General features: G+C 48.1%; 1 protein-coding gene across 1 annotated transcript in view; it reads right to left on the bottom strand.

Moving 5' to 3' along the window:
- The window catches only part of fbln1 (fibulin 1), a 231,426-nt gene extending 218,437 nt beyond the window's left edge, over window positions 1-12,989 (bottom strand). Inside the window, 1 exon segment of the mRNA XM_038780632.1 lies at window positions 12,533-12,989. Within this exon segment, the coding sequence (XP_038636560.1) occupies window positions 12,533-12,593 (61 nt within the window). The 5' untranslated portion in view covers window positions 12,594-12,989.
- Window positions 12,990-13,955: the final 966 nt, after the last annotated feature.

The raw sequence follows: 13,955 nt of genomic DNA, 5'->3' as shown, positions 1-13,955 counted from the left end.
AGCCAGTGGATTGGGGGGGGGGAGGGGGGGGATGTTGCGAATTTGAAGGCTGGCACGTGAAACCGATGCCAGGAGAGAGGTGGGAACTTATCCTTGGAGGTCATTGGTCTTCTTCCGACATTGGACAGCGGTCCTCCTTGTCATGCTGCCTGCACTGGCACTCGCTGCCACTGCTTGCCAGGCGGCATTACTCACACTGCTGCAGGTCCTCCAACCCCCTTGGGGGAACAGGGTGCCCCGTTTCTCGTCTCGTTGAGATGCCTTGTGATGTCGGCGTATCCAAAGCGAGGCGCAGGTGTGCACATTGCCTTGCTTGTGTGTTGACTGGAAGTGAGTGGTGAGGGAGGGTCTAAAAGCAGCTCCCCATTGTTAGCGGCGAGTAGTTGTGGCACAAATCAGGCAAATCAGACAGCGAGGGAGCCAGTTATGTTGAGAATCTCATGGGAGCTCATTTTTAGCACTAAGTACCGTTGAGTACAAGCTGCGATCTCGCCAAAGCAGCCGCTGCAAAACTCCCTACCAAATGTGTCCAAAACCGGACTTTAACTTTGGTCTGCTGAATTGCACCTATGTCTTGACAACGTTATAAAACTATCCGAATGTGTGGTAGCACAGTGGCGCAGTGGGTTAGCCCTGCTGCCTCACGGCGCTGAGGACCCAGGTTCGATCCCGGCTCTTGGTCATTGTCCGTGTGGAGTTTGCACATTCTCCCCGTGTTTGCGTGGGTTTCGCCCCCACAACCCAAAGAAAAATGTGCAAGCTAGGTATATTGGCCACGCTAAATTGCCCCTTCATTGGAAAAAACGAATTGGGTACTCTAAATTTAAAAGAAAAAAATTGTATCGCGGTTTTACATCATTCATGTAATTTTTCTTTTTAAATTTTGCAAATTCTGGACCTTGAATAATGTTTATGATGGGACCAAGTGTTTCACAATTTGTTTGGTCTTGTTGACTTTTTTCACAACAACATTGCTGATTGCTGGCAAACCGTCCAACTTCTGGATATGACAGCTATGAATTGGAATCCAAGGAGAAATTTCATGAGTAAGCATTTCTTACCCTCTGGATTCATCAATTTCTTTTGTTCCTCTTTCGAGTCTCATGTTAAATCATTATCAGGTTTTTCACATTTTGCAACAGACTCTGAACAGCTCTGGTCATAATTTAACTCCAGATTTCCATTTCTTTCATGTCCCCATGTTTTTTTAATGTTCAAGTCTGAGAAGTAAGTCTCAACTAGCAACGCATCTGATTTATCCTCCTGAATAATTGAATTGATCTCATCCTTTTTAAATTCAGGATTGCTTTTATCTTTAAGTGTTCCTTTTCATGAGGTGCAGGTTTAATGCTGCCTCCTTTTATGCAAGTAGCTCATTTTTCTGTTGACCAAAATCCTTTTCAGCTACTTTAAGAACTTGGTTAAGGCTAGGTTTCATACCGCTGTCTAGTCAACTCATGACACAGTTTTAGTTTACTTTTTGTTCTTATATTCCCATTCAATTTCTGCTTTGTCCAATTCTTTTCTAGCAGAAGCAACAGCAATTGAAAATGTTGGCTTAGTTGAAGCCTTCAGCTCTGCGGTGTAGGTCATCAGAGCTCACTTTAAAGAATTTTGGGGTACGATGCATCTCGGGTACCCTGCTTTGAACCTAAGCACAATGTTTATAAACATCTAGCTATGATTGAAAGCTGCTGACCATATCAAACACAATTAAGTGATTTCTACTGAGGAAAAAGAGGAATTGAAAGCATGATGTTTATAGACATTGTGGTTAGGTTCACATCAGGCTACCTGAGATGCATTTAAAGTGAGCTCTGATGACCTACACCGTAGAATGAAGGCTTCAACTAAGACAACATTTTCAATGGCGGCCATCATCTGAATGAATACAGCATCACAGAAGTGAGAGCCCACTCAGCAGCACCTACTGCAAGTATGAAGGGAAATGAAAATAACAATCCAAACACCTGGCTCTCTGGAAGTTATTACCCTGTCAATTACAGCCTACTAAAAGCTATTTCTCACTGAAAGTGAATACAAGCCTCGCAGATCCAAGGATCTGAGGGGGTTTAAAGGTTTGTGATGTGGTTTTAGCTTTCCAAGAAGTAACAGTTGCTGATTACTACATCTCTGTCCAAGGCACCAGATTTAAGGGACATGTACGTGAAAAAGCAGATTTTGTTCACTGTTTCTGCCTGGACTGCTCTTTATCCTACAGGCAGGGATGGCTGATGGAGACGGGACTCTCTGATATGGGGATGGATCACTGATGGGGGTCTCTGATGTGGGTCTCTGATATGGGGGGGTCTCTGATAGGAGAGTCTCTGATGTGGGAAGTTTCTTAAGGGAGGAGTCTATGATGGGGAGGTCTGGTTGGGGGTGTGTGGTGGAGGTCGCTGATGGGGGTCAGAAGGAAGGTCTCTGATATGGGGATCTTATGGAGGTCTCTGATGGTCTTATTGGGTTGGTCTGGTGGGAGGGTCTGGTGAGGATCTCTGGTAGGGAAGGTTAGGCAAGATTTGCACTGTGGGGGGAGCAGGCCCTCTGATGGACTTTTGGAGCATCTACATTGAATACTTATCCCATTGGCCCACTTGGCAAATACATCCCAACCCAGAGAGCCAGAGCATCATAGAGGTGTGCAGAATCCGGTATCCAGCCCATTAATAGGATGCAGATAGGTTCGTGTCCATTTGCATCCTCCTGCTGGCATGGGGAGCAAACCCCAATGCTGTCACCAGTGGTGGACTGGAGCATCGCATCGGCGCCAATTCCATTTTTTGCATGAAACAAGATTCGCTGCCACATAAGGAACTCCGCTACCGGGCAGTGAATCCTTCTCAAAATTATGTTACTATAACGTAATTAACTTGTGAAGCAATGTGAAGTATGCACCAGAGACTGAACAAGTTTTCAAAGTACAAAGGTAATGTAAATGAACAACAGGCAGAGAACTTCACAATTTAACTTTGTCAATAAAATATTTTTAAATTCCCCTGCATCTGGTTGACTTGCTGATTATTGCCCTAATTATATGATAATTTCCCCGTTCCTAGCCAACCGTGGCTTGGCATCTCTCTCCATAACCAATTATATCCAGATTCTTAATCAATCTCTGCATTGTCATCAAGGAGTATGGCACTGTGACTGTATTGTGATTAGAGCACTTCTCTCAGTTCATCAAAACAGAAGGTTAATCATCAAACAACCTAAAATTCCTGCATTTTTCGGGTTAACTTGTGTCTTTGGAATTCAACATGTAAACATTCACTGAAAATCTCCACTCCAACCCTTTTGTTATAACTATGAACTTAGTGTATTAATAATAATCATCTTTATTATTGTCACAAGTAGGCTTGCGTTAACAATGCAATGAAGTTACTGTGAAAACCCCCGAGTCGCCACACTCCGGGGCCTGTTCGGGTACAATGAGGGAGAATTCAGAATGTCGAAATTACCTAACAGCACGCCTTCCGGGACTGCTACAGTAAATTGCTGCAAGGAATTTGTGCTAGATCTCTCGTTACAGTTCATATGATTATCATCAGATTATACTGCACAACTGGCAACACAAGGACTGTAACTGGAGAAGACAGGGTGTGAACCAAAGGTTACATTGCACAATCATCTGTATCTGGCTTTAATCACTAACACACACACTTAAAAGGATTTCAACAATGTATACACACATATTTTAACTGTCACAAAACCTGTAGTAGTTACTTTTGTAAGAAACATATAAGTCAATAATTCAATAAACTTGCTGGAGACCCATTTAAAACAGTTTCTTTTTTAATTTTCTGTTTCTTTTCAACATTGATAATAAAGCTCCGTGACTCGTCCACTCTTCCAACAAACCCCTGTCATAAGTCTGATGAATCAAGTCAAAGGACCGATAATTAGGTCTGGATCTGGAAATTCTCTGCCATCTGCTGTGGTGCCTTGTGGGTAGAGTCTTTGTTCAACTCCAAAAGGACTACCAGCACAACAGGGGCGAAGCCAACAGAGTCGCTCAGGCCAAGAGTTTCCTCACCCCGGGCAGCACGGTGGCACAGTGGTTAGCATTGCTGCCTACGGCGCTGAGGACCCAGGTTCGAATCCCGGCCTTGGGTCGCTGTCCGTGTGGAGTTTTCACATTCTCCCCGTGTCTGCGTGGGTTTCACCCCCACAACCCAAAGATGTGCAGAGTAGATAGATTGGCCATGCTAAATTGCCCCTTAATTGGAAAAATAATTGGGTACTCTAAATTTTAAAAAGAGTTTCCTCACCCCTAGCCTAACAGGGTGGAGCAGGCAAATCAGGCAATTGAAAAGTGAAAGTGGAGAAGCTGAGGGTCATAGTGTGGACCCTTGAAGATAAAAAACGTTGAGTATAAATATTTCACTCCCCTCCGATTTAAAAAAAAGGCCAATAGGTCTCTGCTATTTTCTTACTAAGGTATAATTAATGGCCTCATTAACTGCCTCTCCACCAGACATTGAACACTGAACCACAATATTTCAATCTGGACTGGCAAAATGAGATCTTGATGATGTGTGCCAATCCACATTATGCGAAGAAGGTGACCTCCCCATACCACACAAACTTCAACAAAGATCAAGTCACCAGCACATCAGCACTTCATGTAAAAGTAGTTGACTCAATGGGTTGGATTTCACATACAGCAAGTGGGTGCCATGGGCGGATGCAGAAGCAGGCATATCTTCCACTCTCACCCAGTCCTGTGGCTTCACAGAGACTTAATATCCACCTGGGAAAGACGCTTATTGTATTTTATGGACCCACCCAATTGCAAAGCCATCAGCCTGGGAGCATAAAATTCTGCCTAATGTTTAACTTTGTTTAGTTATAGGTCTTTTGGTTTGTATATTGGGAACTTAATGGAAGTTTATTTGCACTTTTTAAAATTTTTCAAAACAATTGCTCTCTTAATTCATGGAAAAAGCTGTGGCAAAATAATCAGCGCATGGTCTGACTGCATCTGGGATTGATTGCAGACTCACTATTTCCTCAATGTATGAACTTTTAAACCTTATTAAAGTTACATGTGATTAACATAGAATCCATAGAATCTCTAAATAGCAGAAAGAGGCCATTCGGCCTATCAAGTCAGCATCGACCTCCAGAAAGAGTACCCTACCTAGGCCCACTCACCCGCCCTCTCCTGTAACCCTAGCTAACCTGCACATCTGTGCATATAGAAACCATGTAGGCTATTCAGTCCCTTGTGTCATTTTCTTCATGCCATATGACATTATGTCAGATCCTTACATTAACTCCATTATTCTGTCATTGTTCCATATTCCTCAATTCCCTTCTCTAATAATAATTTATCAACTGATTACTCTTGAAAATGTCTATTGATCCAATATCTATAGCATTTTGAAGGAGTGTGTTCTCGATTTACACTCCCCTGTGAAAAAATGTTTCCTAATTTAATTTCAACTGGCCAAGCTTTAAATATAAAATCATATCTCCGTTTTATCATTTGAAACACCTCAATTGGATTGCCTTTCAACTTTCTTGCACCCATTTCCAAGGTTACTATGGCGCAATTTAGTGGCAATGAAATGACTCAAGTGCGGCCTTGGTGGAGAGAAAGTTCCCGAAACCAAAAAACCCAGCAAAGTGCTGTTGAACAAGGTCTTTCTCGGCGCTACAGCACGAGTGAGAGCACAACGCGGCCAGAGAATCCCAGGAGAGCCTCCACGTCTTGTGGAATTCACCCAAGTCCCGCGAGGAGTTGGATTCGGAACTCCGTCTAAAAGGGGCAGGACTATATGGCACTCACGGAAGTAGATCACAAACCTTCCAAACGGGGCCCTACCCAGGATACACCGGCCTCCTTCAATTCGCAGGCCTCCCCAAGGCCCGATCAGCCGGGCCCAATCAGTACTGGTCCACAAGGGTGTGGGCCAGGCAGAAAGGCAACTGGGGGGCTCCCAGGCCATGGGAGGCCTCAGGGTGGTCAGGGTCAATGCAAGGTGGTCCCCTGGCCTTCCCTCTGGAACGTGGGTACCTTGGCACTGCCACCCTGGCACTGCCAAGGTGCCCAAATGGCACTGTCAAGCTGGCTGGAGCACTGCCTGGGTGCCAGTGCAAGGGTGTCCAGGTGGCACGCCAAAGGTCTGGGCCTGAGGGGGCCATGCCCATGAAAGGAGGTTGGGGGAGGTTTGAAGGGTGGGGGTATGCAGGGCAGGTAAGTAGGGGCCTCCTGGAGGTTGGGGGGAGGTGACAGGTGGGGGCTCTGGAAGGGAGGGGGTGCTGTAAGAGGGCTTGGGAGGTCTGAAGAGGGCGCCCCAGAGCAGGGTGCCCTCACTTGGTTGAGTGTGGGGTAGTGCCCATGTGTGTGGGGGTGACATTACCCATGGGTGGGGGTGTGTGGGAGAGCCACAAGCTCACCAAGATCAGGGCAACTTTTCAAAATGGCAGCCCGATTTCTGAGATTCTCTGGAAAGATTTCTAGCAGCGTGTGGAAACTGCCCCGAGCTTCCCAGAGCTTGGCCCAGTGAGACCAGCAACGCTATTCAACATTAATTGGTCCACTTAACAAGGTCCCACGGGCTACACATCCCAAATTAAGGCTCTCCAGCTGTTTCGCCAGCCCAGCGCTCACCAGCTCCCAGCTAACAAAGTCAAGCAGCACTTGCTCAGCCAACCCCAGCCAGCTCACAACATTGGCACCGAGGAGACAGGCCCCAAGATTCAGGGATGCTGACCTGGGGAAGCTCCTGGACGCGGTGGAGGCAAGGAGGGATGTCCTGTTCCCCAGGGGATCCCGGAGGGTCAGCCATAGGGCAGCCAGTGCTGCCTGGCGGTGGCAGCTGTGAAGACCGGGAGTGTGATCAGGAGGACTGACCTCCAGTGCTAGAAAAAGGTCAATGACCTACATCAGGCAGCACGAGTGAGTAGACGCTAACTTCCACCTGCCCCACCGCCAGAGACCATTCCACCCCCACGTGAACATCCACCCCAACTCCCCATGTGACCCCCAACCCTCCCACCATCCCCCCTCCCTTCACCCCCCAACCCTTCACACCCATTACTCCCTTTAAACCCCCCCCCCCCCCCCCCCCCCCCGCAACCCTCCCTTCACACACCCCCTATCACCACTGTGAACTATGCAGAAACGGCCCTAGGGTTGCTGGTGCCCCGGGCAAGCTGAACTTCAGCGCCCTTCGGGGAGGGGGGGGGCTCCGTTCACCCGGGGGGGGGGGGGGGGGGGGGGGGGGGGGACGCGTGGGTGGGGGGGGGCGGAGTGACCTGGTACATGATCGGGACCCACCGATCGGCGGGCCGGTCTCTCTGTCGGCAGGCCTCCTTTCTTCCACCGGCGAGCCTGGATCCATCCGCCATGTTTGTGCGAGACGGCCTGGGGGAGGGCGGCCACTGCGCATGCGCTGGTTGGCACCGGCCCAACGGCGCATGCGCGGGACCCGAGTCTTTTACGCGGCGCCGGGTCTCTGACGCCGGTCACGCACTCCTTGATGGCGCCCCCTAGCACATGGCGCACCGGGCGACTGCCCGAGTTGCCGGTACCTTGAGCCGGCCCTTTAACTATGCGTGTAGATAACAAGCCCTCTCTGTGTCTTCTCAGGAAAAGCTCTCCTGCAAACGCTGTGAGAGGGCCCAGACTGGTGGTGGGGTGCTGGTCATAAGAATCCTCACCACCTTCAATGAGCCGGCCCTGGAGGTGACTGGGGTGGCCGCGTCACCAACGCGGAGGCTGGCTGACACTGCAGAGGTGAGGAACCACCAGGCCCCACTCAAAGAAACTGTCAAACATGAGTTGTTATTGCCTTACTGGCTGACCCATTCCTCCCACTGACCACATGTCCATTCTCCCACAGGTCTTCCAGCCAATGGAGCCGGCCCATCCCGGGTGGCCCATCTCCAGCCAAGAGAACACCTCGGAGGAGAGCTCCGAGGAAGACACGATCAAGGTGTCACAGCTATCATCCTCACCCTCCACCAGCACAGCTACAAGCACCTCAGTGGGAAATGTTAGGGGTCAGGCTTCTGGGGCACAATCTGGTGAGCACCACACTGCTACTGATGCACATCAGGTGTAGGTAGGGACCCCCAGCTGGGATAGCAGTCAGAGGTATACTGGACCCCAGGACCCAGCTGGGTCCCAGCCTGATGCTGAGCCTATGGAAGAGGCCATCCCAGAACTGATGGAAATGTAGGGCAGCATGGTGGTGCAGTGGTTAGCCCTGCTGCCTCACGGCGCCGAGGTCCCAGGTTCGATCCCGGCTCTGGGTCACTGTCCGTGTGGAGTTTGCACATTCTCCCCGTGTTTGCGTGGGTTTCGCCCCCACAACCCAAAGATGTGCAGGATAGGTGAATTGACCACGCTAAATTGCCCCTTAATTGGAAAAAATGAATTGGCTATTCTAAATTTATTTTTTTAAAAGAACTAATGGAGAGGTTAGGGTGCAGCCAGGACATTCAGAAGGTCCATTGGGAGAGTGGGAAATTGTTACACACAATAAACACCCTTGTGCACAACTAGTAAGATATTTCTGGCACTTTCTTCCAGAATGCGGGCCGACCTCCGAACCCTTGGCCCACCTCTCCAGGCATCTTCCCCTCCCTGTAACACGCACCCACCCTCCGGCTGTGGCCATGCCCCCGGAGCTATGTCCCATCCCCTGGTTGTTCGGATGTTGGCTGCTGCGTGTGTGGTGTTGCTTCCCGCAGTGTTCAGGCACAGTGTACATGCATCAAGGTGCAATTGGGATGCTAGGCAATGAGCTGCACATGCTACATGGCCCGCCTACCCACGGGAATCCACTTGGCATGTATGGGTGCTCATTTAACTATGATTGCCAATTCCCTATCAGCAATAGCTTTCAACCGCACGGCCAGAAGCCTCGGCAGTCGGTGGGGGTTATGGATGGTCAGTGGGGCAGATGGGCAGGGGCAAGGGTTGCCCCTGGAACGGGTATGCAATCTAGCGGTTGGCATTGGCGTGGTTGCCCCCCCCCCCCCATTTTCCCCCCCAACGCCTCCACCCTTTCACCCTCCCATGGCAGCCCATCCCTATGTATGGTCCCTCCATCCAGCCGAGGATCCCCCACACCCTGCCAAGCACTGGGGCAGCAGCCCACCGCCTCTGTGCCCTGTGCCTGTGAGCAAAGATAGCTACTCACCTCCTCAGCTCCCCACAGAAGCCCTTCCCCGGGTTGATGTTTTTCAGAGGGAGTACTAATGAGTGCCAGCGTAACCACTTGCTGGAGAGGCCACTAAATCACAGGAGACCGTTGGATATGGAGTGGCTCATGTCAATTGTATGCAAATAGGGCTTAAGTGGTGATAATTGGTTTCTCGCCACGCTACGGCGAGATCCCGATTTCGCCTAGGGGAGTGGGTCGGTTGCGTCACAAATGGTTTGCTGCCTGATGCACTTCTCTTTTCAGCTTCTCCCGCGATTCACCGACCTCGTTTCGCTCGAGCGAGAGCGGAACGAGGCTGGAGAATCGTGCCCTTTAAGTGTGGGCTAAACCAGTGAGAAACTCCCCATAGTGCAAAAGATTGACTAAGTGTCATTGAATATCGGTGGAGAACTTGCTAGCCAAGCCGGCAGGAAACTCCCTGAACAACTTAGAGAGCTTTTGGGAGAATCGCGCACAAATCTTTTCTGATTCCCACAAGTGTGCACAGCGCTCAAGGGTCTGGTCATGGCTTTGTGCAGCTGATGCATGACTTGCTCATTTTTGTATTTTTTGCCATGTAATCCAAGGAAAACATTATCTTTCACAAAAAGAATTAAAACTGAAGAGTTCCATTACATACTCACAGCATTGCTGCTTTTGACAGTTTGTTGCTTTACAGGATTGATAGAGCTGTAGGAGCAAACGACTTTACAAGGGTAAAAGGCTTTCCAAATAACACAAGCATAGGGGCAAATGGCTTATAGGCATTATGGCTACAGGGGTCAAACAGCTTTCCAGGCAATACAACTATGGGCAAACAGATCACAGGCAATATAAATACAGGGACAAACAGCTCTCCAGGAGATACAGCTATGGGGGGGTGGGAGTGGGGGAGGGGGGGGACAACTTTACTGGCAATACAGAAAGGGCAAGCCACTTTACAAACTCAATACAGCCAATGGAAGAAAATAAACAGAACAGGCAATACCGGTTCAGCTCACAGGCCTGGCCTTGCAGCCTAGATATTACAATTCTTAAATGGGTTACCCCACTGGTTCCCAATCTGTGGGAGTACTGCAGGTAGTCCGTGGAAAAAAATACAATTACATGTACCTCTATGTACCATAATCGATACTACATTAATGTAATATAATCCACAATGTGCATCATTAAATATTAGAAATATCTGCATTTTTTTTTAGAGATGTATTTATTCAAAGTTTTTCAAAAAGTTTTACAGAACACTCCAAAAAGGAAAATAATATAAAGAGAAAAGGGCAACATGCCAGCCAAACAGAACAACTTAACCCTCTAAACGATAAACAATTTCACAAATTAACACCCAACTCAAAACAAGATAGGGCAAGCGCCCCTTTCAAAAAGGAAAAGAGATCAGCCCCTCCCCCGGGTTGCTACTGCTGTTGACCTCCACCTAACGTTCCGCGAGAAAGTCAAGGAACGGTTGCCACCGCCCGGAGAACCCCTGCAAGGACCCTCGCAAGGCAAACTTTATCTTCTCCAACCTAAGAAACCCCACCATGTCATTCATCCAAGCCTCCACACTTGGGGGCTTCACATCCCTCCACAATAACAAGAACCTTCTCCGGGCTACCAAGGAGGCAAAGGCCAGAACTCCAGCCTCTTTCGACTCCTGCACTCCCGGATCCTCCGATTCACCAAATTACGCTATACCCCAACTCAGTTTTACCCGAGTGTCCAAGACCTTGGACATGACCTTTGTAAAGCCCTTCCAGAACTCCACAAGCGCCGGGCACGCCCAGACATATGGGCATGGTTTGCTGGGCTCCCCGAACACCTCACACATCTGTCCTCCACCCCAAAAAACTTACTCATCCTCGCCCCTGTCATATGCCCCCTGTGTAACACTTTAAACTGGATCAGGCTGAGCCTGGCGCAAGGTGAGGAGGAATTGACCCTGCCCAGGGCGTCAGCCCACAGGCTCTCATCCAGCTCCTCATCCCATTTGCTCTTCATCTCCTCCACCGAGGCTTCCTCCGCCTCCTGCAGCTCCTGGTATATCTCCGAGATCTTACCCTCTCCGACCAACACGCCCGAAATCACCGTCTCCTGTATCTTTCGGGCAGGCAGCAAAGGGAATTGTCCTACCTGCTTCCTAGCAAAAGCCTGAACCAGCATGTACCAGAAGGCATTTCCTGGGGGTAACCCGAATTTCTCCTCCAGTGCCTTTAAGCTGGCAAAAGTCCCGTCAATGAATAGATCCGCCAACCTTCTAATTCCCGCCCAGTGCCAGCTTCGGAACCCACCATCTATCCTGCCCGGGGCAAACCTATGGTTATTCCATATTGCGGACCAAACTGAGGCCCCCGTCTCCCCCTTGTGCTGCCTCCATTGCCCCCAAATATTCAGCATTGCCGTCACCACCGGGCTCGTGATATACCGCGTCGGGAGAAGCGGCAACGGTGCCGTCACCAGTGCCCCCAGGCTAGTACCTACACAAGACACCGCCTCTAGCCTTTTCCATGCCGCCCCCTCTCCTTCCATCATCCACTTCCGAAACATCGACACGTTGAAATATCTGCATTTTTAATACCCATTGAGAGATAGGTTTGGCTTCCTTCAGCCGTAGGCTATGTAAAAAATAATGTTTAAAACGCTTGCGTACGTTGATGCATCTGCAAAAGCTTTCGATGACAATCTATCATTATCATGTAGAGCTCTGCAAGTAGGCAGAATTCCTGGAAAGAGTGAAAAAGCAATTATCCTGTACAACATGACAACCATTTCAACAAAAGTCAAGGCAGCCAATAGAATTTTAACATTCTGCAACGTATGTATGGTTTTTACATCTTCAACATGACCCTCATGGTGCTTGGAAAATGTATCGGGTTAGATTACAGGCAAATATACTTTTTGTTAAATTAGATCCCAAACTAAAGTACATGGCAAGGTTCTGCGAGGAATTTATTGAGTTTTTCAAAACGTTTGAAAAGCAGCAATCAGAAAAGCAAACTTTAATGACGCAGTAACCAACTGATGTGTAAAAACTCAGTGTGCTTATACAGGGGTTCCAACAAACCGGACATATATCCTGAAATCTAGACTAAAATTTACAGAAATAGTCACAAATCATCACCTATAGAAACATTTCAGTATTTGAATAGGCTGAATTAATTGCCTAAAAGACAAATAAGTAGTGTAATTTTTAATTAATTAATGTTTGGAACAGATCAAAACACTCCTGAATATATTTTCCCCAGAAGAATTTGATTATCTGTGTCCTTCTTAAATAAGTAACAAAGGAGCTCTGTTTTCTAGCAGCTTGTAGCCAGCAAGCATGGTTCCAGACAGCAGAGTCATGAATGTACTTGTTGCAATGCATTCTCTCTTACCTTGTAGACTGAACAGCAACAAACTGAACAACATTATCGAGATTCGTGCTGGGAGATCCATCAGGCAGGAAAACTAGAAAAAAAGCTTCCTGTCCCAGTATTTAACAAAAGCACTGAATTCCGCTCTCTCTCTTCAATAAAATGTCTTTTCCCTGTTCAGTTTTCTCTGTTCCTTCCTTTCTTCTCTTTCTCCTGCAGTCCTGACTGAAACTGCCTTTGACCACAACTCTTTTATAAGACAAACCGCAGGGTTTACTTTGAAGGTCTGGGCCTTTCCAAAAGAGATTCCTTAGCAATTATCCCGACTAAGATTTCTGGCCAAACACCCTGAGGGGATCTCTGCCAGGGAGGTGGGGGTTGTAGGCCTTCACTGCAGCACTGCTTCTGCTGTACTTGATTCACCAACAAGTCTGTTAACTTGCGTCTTTAACCCTGAAAGTAACAGTTTATATGGATGTCAAATTTTAAAGTAATCAGCCAGGAGAATCTACAATGAAGAGGTTTTCCTCTATTTTGGCAAATTATAGAGGCAGAGCTGCATAATTGAAAGATCAGCTGGGAAACAGTTGATATGAAATTCTACGTTATGTGCAGGCGCCGTGACAGAAGTCATAGAGAGCTTTTATTGACTATTGTTCAGGCTCCAATGATAATGCAACTCGCAAAATTAATCATCCACAAAAATCAGAAGTGCCCTAAGTGCAATTGCTGAGTTAGCTGAGCTCGGTCATGGAAGCAGTAGAATTGACACAATTGATTTTATCACCTCTGCCAAGAAGAACAAAAGTCAGTCTGTGTCTCTGCTCAATGATATCCGGTGACTCCAGAAAATGTGTGGATGTCAGGCCCTGGTCAGCTCTATGGTAAATCTTGTCTGTGCTGCCTGCCTCGCTTCACAAACAAAGACTAACCGCTTGAGTGTGATCATAAAATAATACAGTATAGAAGGAGGCCATTCAGCCCATCATGCCTGTACCAGATCTTTGAAAGAGTTCCCAATTAATCCCACTTTCTTGCCCTTTCCACATAGCTCTGCAAATGTTTTATTTTTAATTTAAAGTTTTTAATTATGCAGCAATGGAACACAGTGGTTTGCACTGCTGCCTCATAGTTTCCCGGACCCGGGTTAGATTCCAGCCTTGGGTGACTATCTGTGTGGAGTTTGCACATTCTCCCCAAGTTTGTGCGGGTTTCCTCCGGGTGCTCCGGTTTCCTCCCAGAGTCCAAAGATATGTTGGTTTGGTAGATTGGCCATGCTAAATTCCCCCTTAGTGTCCAAAGATGTGTAAGTGGGGTTGAAGGGCTGGGAAGAGGGAGTGGGCCTGGGGGGGGGGGGGGGGGGGGGGGGGGAGAGGTGTCCTTTCGGAGGGTCAGTGCAGATTTCTGCACAGTAGGGATTCTATGAATGTCCAAGCCCCTTTTG

Source organism: Scyliorhinus canicula, chromosome 20 (assembly GCF_902713615.1).
Source record: "Scyliorhinus canicula chromosome 20, sScyCan1.1, whole genome shotgun sequence".
In the NCBI taxonomy this organism is placed as follows: Eukaryota; Metazoa; Chordata; class Chondrichthyes; order Carcharhiniformes; family Scyliorhinidae; genus Scyliorhinus; species Scyliorhinus canicula.
Note: the sequence above shows the minus strand (reverse complement) of the source record. Positions and strands in the feature narration are given on the sequence as shown.